This window comes from Cebus imitator, unplaced genomic scaffold (assembly GCF_001604975.1).
Source record: "Cebus imitator isolate Cc_AM_T3 unplaced genomic scaffold, Cebus_imitator-1.0 Scaffold801, whole genome shotgun sequence".
NCBI lineage: Eukaryota > Metazoa > Chordata > Mammalia > Primates > Cebidae > Cebus > Cebus imitator.
The window spans coordinates 354,133-360,441 of NW_016108116.1; the positions used below are offsets into that span (position 1 = coordinate 354,133).

The 6,309-nt window shown below is 47.7% G+C and overlaps 1 protein-coding gene across 1 annotated transcript; it reads right to left on the reverse strand.

Moving 5' to 3' along the window:
• Nucleotides 1–529: 529 nt before the first annotated feature.
• Nucleotides 530–5,337, reverse strand: CRNN (cornulin). The gene is made up of 3 exons (XM_017520090.1): nt 5,277–5,337; nt 3,188–3,338; nt 530–2,038 (listed from the first exon to the last, which is right to left on the reverse strand). Exons 2-3 carry the CDS (start codon nt 3,323–3,325, stop codon nt 881–883), a joined length of 1,296 nt encoding a protein of 431 aa, XP_017375579.1. The 5' UTR covers nt 3,326–3,338; nt 5,277–5,337; the 3' UTR covers nt 530–880.
• Nucleotides 5,338–6,309: the final 972 nt, after the last annotated feature.

The window sequence follows — 6,309 nt, forward strand, 5'->3', positions numbered from 1 at the left end:
GGCTTGTTTGTTTTTTTCTTGTAAATCTGTTTTAGCTCTTTGTGAATTCTGGATAGAAACAGTCATTACAGTGAATCGGCGACCAACAGAATGGGAAAAAAATTTTGCAGTTTACCCATCTGACAAAGGGCTGATATCCAGAATTTACAAGCCTCATTCTTTCCCTACGCAGCCGCTAGGGGCCTTCTTCCATTTATTGGTAATCTTCAATCAGCTTTCCTGTGTGACCTGACAGGTGAATAGAGGTTTAACACTATAGAATCAGAGGTAGTGAAAGACCAAGAAGAATTTTGCCTATCTAAATACTAATTGTCCTTTAAGGGCCATCATAAAGAAAACACCTTTTGTATGAAACCTTTGCTGATCCATCTCTGCCAAGTATGAAGTATGATATATAGTAGGAATCTCGTACAATATTTTCTCAACTACTTGCTCTTCAAAGGTAAGGACTATGTCCACTTTATCATCTCATAACTCTACAGCCCTTGGCCTGTCATGTCAAGGGAAGGTGATTGAATGAGACGTAGAGGCCAGTTGCTTAAGATTTTATTGATGCATTAGGGTAGATGGGGCAATAGAGAGATGTCAGAGATAAAAATAGTTCTGAAAACCCCACAAGATAAGATAGTTCAGTACAAAGAAGTTACTTGCTCCATGTCTTCCTGCTCCTGAGAGGGTCTGCACTGCAAAGCAGGTAAGAGAGGGCAGTTTAGGATAGAAAGCTCCTTGCAGAAATGATCTCATTGAGAAAGACCTAAAAGAGAAGCTGCATAATAAAGAGCCGATGTCCAGGGATGCACCCACTAGACTGGCCGTGCAGGACAAGCCAACCTGTCTCCAGCTATCTTCTTCCAGTACTAGGCATTGGAGTCAGGGGGAGTCATGGTTGGTTGCTTCTCAAGTAGGAATACAGCTCCCTAGCGGTGATGCCTTGCTTCTCTTCTGGCTGGGCTGCATCCTGGCCCTGTGCTGAGGAAACACTTGGATGCAGGCTGCCATGGTCCGGCCTGAGGATCGCTGTCTCCCTTGAGTGGTCATCAACCCATTCCTCAACAACCACTGCGGGCTGTCTGTCTCCCTGCCTTTCTGTCACACTAGGGCTGCTCCAGTCCTGCCTTCCTGATGCAGTGCTTGCCCCAGTCTGGGCCTGTCCCTCTGGTACTGTCTCTCCTGTCTCAGGCTTGCTCACTGGTGTCCATCTTTGGCCACTGCCAGACTCTGTCTGGGTCTGTCCCTGTTCTCTAGTTCCTCCATGACTTACAGTTTGGCTTCTGTCCTGCTCCACAGTCTGGGTGTGTGACCCTGCCTGTGTCTGAGCGTGTCCTCCTGTCACAGCCTGGCTGGTCTGGCTCCTGCCTTGACCGTGGGTCTCAGTCTCTCTGTTCTGGCCACTGGTGGACTCCTGTGTCTGGGTGTTGGTGCCTCCTATCTGGTGGCTGCTGCCCTGATCCAAAGTCTGGGTGGCACCTGCTTTGGTCTGAGTTCCAGATCCAGTCACAATCTCACCTGTCTGGCAGGCTCTGTCTCGTTCCCTGGTCTGTGGCTGTCTCTCTGGCCTCATCTCCCTGGTCTGAAGACTCTGGCCTTCACCAACTGCCTGGATTTGCTGTGTGTGCTCCCAGAGCTGTGTCTGTGGGCTTGTTCTCTCCTGGCTCTGGAACTCAGCTTGCCTGTCATGGCTGCTGACCCACACAGAGACGGTGGCCGCACCCTGGGTCTGAGCCCCAGGCCTGTTCTGCCCCCTGGAAGTCTGCTCGCACTGTCCCTGGCTGCTCCCCTCACAACGCTGCCCTTTCCCCGCCCTTCCCACTTCGGTGCCACTTCTCTGTCCTTCCCCCAGCTCCTGCGAGGCCCCAGGGTGGAGCCTGCCAGACCCTTGAGAGCTGCAGGCTCCCTCAGGACTCTCGCTCAGTGTCTTGAAGCAGGCCTGGGCCACTTTAAACACCAAGACCAGGAATTCCTTGAACTCCACAGTCCCTGTGTGGTCTTCATCCAGCAGACGCAGGACCTCATCCACAGTGGTCGGATCGTGGGGTTTCTGAGGAGAAGATGAGATGGAATCAGCATCCCTCCCCTGAGGAGGACGTGGGCAGGCCCCTTCCACTCTGCTGCCAGCTTCCCCGGCCTCAGACCCCACACTCCACACACCTACGGCTGGAGCAGCAGCAAGACTTAATTGCTGTTTTTTTTTTTAGTCCTGTCTCTCTCCCTTAAGTGTAGGGAGTATTTTTTGTAGCCTCTGTTTGGCACAATTTCTGGCCTACCGGAAAATTAGGTAAAGATTTATTGAAGAGTGAATGAATTATTGAATTCACAATGCAACTGTCTGGGCTTTCAGGTTGATGGTCTGGGCTGCCCGTGGCACCTTGCTCCTGGCACTGAGGGCTTAGTCTCTTCAGCAGGCTCAGCACAAAGAGCAGCAGGGTGGGAACACAGCCCCATGGGAATTCTGTGCGCTCCTCACTGAGGCCCAGATGATTTCCCACGATAAAGAGGGAGGGGTGCAGTGGGCCTGCAGAGCTGCCCTGGGCATGGACACAGCATCCTTCTGTGCCCACATATCCTTGACCCCAAGGCCATCATCATCCCGGTTGCTTTAGGCGCAAACCAAAGACAGAAAAGGGCATGAAAGCCTTGGTTCTGGTTTGCCAGATGGGGTGGGGTGGGGTCCCAAAGTCTTTCCCTAGTTATTATTAACAACCTGCCCTTCAAAATTTCATTTCTGATGTGATCAGTCCACTAATATTTTTGAGTAACTTCTTTGTGTAAGCCCAGAGCTATGCTTCTAATGAATGCCTACGAATGGATGATTACATTTCAGATAGACGTGAGAAATGGTCGCTGTATCAAGTTTGAGAGGCAGAAGAAAGCAGCAATTATTTTCATTCTGAAACATTCCAAGGCCCTGCTCCTCCCTGAGTTGTCCGTTTCGAGCTCTTTTAGCTCATCTTTAAGTTAGAATTAAGTAAAACCAAGGCACTTTCTGTAAAGGGCCAGGACTCGCCAACTCCTGTGACCATCCCTTGTTCTTTCACCTTCTCTTTTCCTGCCTGCACAGCTGCCATCTGTCCCGGCAGGCCTGGGTTTAGCTGCTGCCTCTGCAGATTCCCCAGGCAAGGCCTCTGCAGGCAAACAAGGTTTCAGTCTCCTGCTACGTCCCCTCTCTGCTCAGCTCAGCACGCCATACCACAATCACATCGGCAAACTCCTGCTCCAAGAGTCTTTTCAGCTCCCCTCTGGTGAGGGCTGTGCAGGTGCCCTCCGTCCTTGCATAGCGCCTGAAGGCGTCGATGATGCCATTAATGTTTCGCAGTAACTGAGGCATCTTTGAAATCAACCTGGAAAAGATGAAAAGTCTCCTTGGAGGCCCCATACTCAACTCCGTTGTTTCCTTTAGAGCATGTCTGCGGCTAGGTCTTTCTTTGCATGTTCAGCTCTGCTTTTGGTTTTCCTTTGTCCTTTCCTATGCAATGCATTGTATGTATGGGAAAAAGGAGCACACAGGATGGAGGCAGGCTCCTGAGTCAGAATTAAATGCTGGCTCCCTACCTACCTAGGGTGTGAGCTGGGACAAGTTGCTTTGCCTCTCCATGCCTCATTTTACTCATTGTGAATGAAGGTGATATTAGTATTTGATAGGATTATTGTGAGGATTTAAAGACATAATTCATAAAAAGCGGTTGGCAGATGCCTGGCTTATACTAAGTGCTCCCTATTAAACATAATTATGATGCCATTAAACATATATACACACCTATGTAATCACTCTGCTGCTCACAAAGCACTTTCCTGTGCATCATCTCTTGTAATCCTTATTATTTCCACTTTTTCTCGTAGGTGAGGAAACAGACTCAGAGAAGTTAGGCCCACAATTTTTAAGGAACCAAGACATCTAGAATCCATCTCTCCTTAACCCAAATGCAATAGGCTTTCTAGAATGTATCCTGTGGACAGGATTTATTTGCTTATCACAAGGGTGTTAGGGTCCCACTGGTAACACCAAGAGGAAGTAAACACACGTGTGAGTCGACCCTTGTCTTGAGTGGGAGCCAAGCAGGAATTCCAGGGACCCAGCCCTCCTTTCTTGCTTTTTTGGGGAAGGTGTTCAGGAAGAAGCTGGGCTACCACCTGCTGTGAATGCTCAGGATGGGGGGCACCTGCTTAGGTGGGAGGGCTTCCAGTTCTGAGGGCCCAGGTTTCTCTGCATGTCACCTCTCTCCGCAGTCCTGGGACCTATCAGAGAAGTCAGCTTGCCCAAATGGCATATGGCTCCATCAGGCCCAGATTTCTGGTGACCTATGAGTTGGGTCCTAATCAAAGGGAAAGCTTTTCTTTTTCATTAGCTAGGAATCTGGAGGTAGGCTGAGCATGAGCAAGAGGCATAGAGACTTGAAGATTCATTAAGCAGAAGCCTTGGAGATACCCAACAGATGAGATGGTATCAAAGATGACAAGCCTCAAATGCAAGGGGAGACAGAGGCTGCAGCAGCTGGAAACCAGGATGAGGATGGGACGAGGTAGACATAGGAGAAGAGAGAAGAAATGGAGGAAAGAGACTTGAGTGCTGGAAAAAGCAGGTCAGTGTGGCCCTGAGGACTTAGTAGGTTATAGGAAAAGGTGGGCTGTTCAGAGGAAACACTTTCTAGGTCCTGGTAACCAACAATTTCAGGCAAACTTTTCATCAGGGTAAAAAAACAGAATATTTTTCCTCAACATAGATGAAAAATATCTTTCTTTTTTTGCAAACCGTGTAGTCAACTTTAACCATTGACCTTTAGATAATAAAAATAATAAGATGAACTTTTAGTTACATTTTAGATTCCTTAGAATAAATCTACAAATATTTTGCCTAAATATCACCCTGGGGTAGGAGAGGGAAATCATGTAAGCCCCTTCATCCATGACACAGTTTGATCTTTTTGTCTAGGTTGGCATAAATAAACTGATTCTGTTCCCACAGACTCTCAGCACTGCAAAGAAGCTTCCAGAGCCTCAGAAACAAGAAACCTTTGCTGATCCAGGAAGGCACGTGGGCGGCCCCGTAGCAGCTGCCCACACAGTTTCCAGTGAGAGGAGCTGCTGCCAGGCCAGACCCAGGCCGGAGAAGAAAGCCTGATTGCTTCAGGAGAGCGTGTTTCCCAATGGTAGTGTTGCTCACCCAGTGCCCACAGCTAGCTCTGAAGGACGCACAGCCCATACCTGACAGTCCCAGGTTTATGAGCTCAGATCACCAAGACACTGAGAATGAAAAAGAGATTTCTTCTGAGGGGACTTACCTAAGGCCCAGGTGGGATGAGACAAGTGGCTGTTAAGTGGTGTGAGGAGTACCAGGTCAGTGTGATGAGAACATTTTACAGGGGTTTTAACCAAGGCTCATGTTTTAGAGAGGATATCCTGCCCTATGGGAAGGCTTGATTCATCCAAGATTTAGCCCAGCCCAGCCCCACCTCCTCTTGTCTGTTTTACCTGCTGATGTGTGGCTGCTTTGGTCTAATTAGCAGGCCCCTCCTACCACGTTTGGTGCCTTCTGCAGCTGAGTCCTCTTGGCAGAGAAGCATCTCTCCATTGTGATGGGTTCAGCAGTGCTTGGCACAGGCTGGGGTCCTGGTGAACATGCCTTGTCTCCATGAGCCTGCAAAGTCATGGGACTCTCTCCGTTTTTAATACAAACGGATATATATCTGAATATATATATTCAAGAATATATCTATTGAGGTTAACTTTTACTAAGTAGTCAGTCTGGGAGGTCACACATGTTTTTGTGGTGATGTGACTACTTAGAACATTTTCTGAATTCTTGTTTTGCAAGTGCCTTTCACACCTAGTGTATGAGACACACAAAAGCCAGTTTCATCTCTTTAAAGTTGGGTCTCATTTTTAATTAAAACAAAAAAAGTTAATACCTTCTGTGCTCCATGCTAGGGAAGCCTGTGAAGAGAGGCTTCTCATGCTTGTACACCTGATAACAAAACTATCACAAAAGACTGCAAAACCCACAACCTTGCACAAAGGCCATAACGGCCTTACACAATAAACGCTCTGTGAGGACATCTGCCCAGCAACTGCCTGTCCCACCTTATACTAGCATCACCATTGCTATTGATCTTTGTAGCCAAGAATATGCATTTTAATATAATTATGTAATTTTCATCATTTTTCCTGTAAGAACTTTCATTTTCCTTTACCTAGTTTTGCTAGTTTTCCTTTACCTCCCTGAATATGCATGCAGTTTGCTATGGCATGTGTATTCCCATTGCAATGCTCTATTCTCAAATAAATATCTCTTTTTCTTTTTTAAGAGATCCTCTC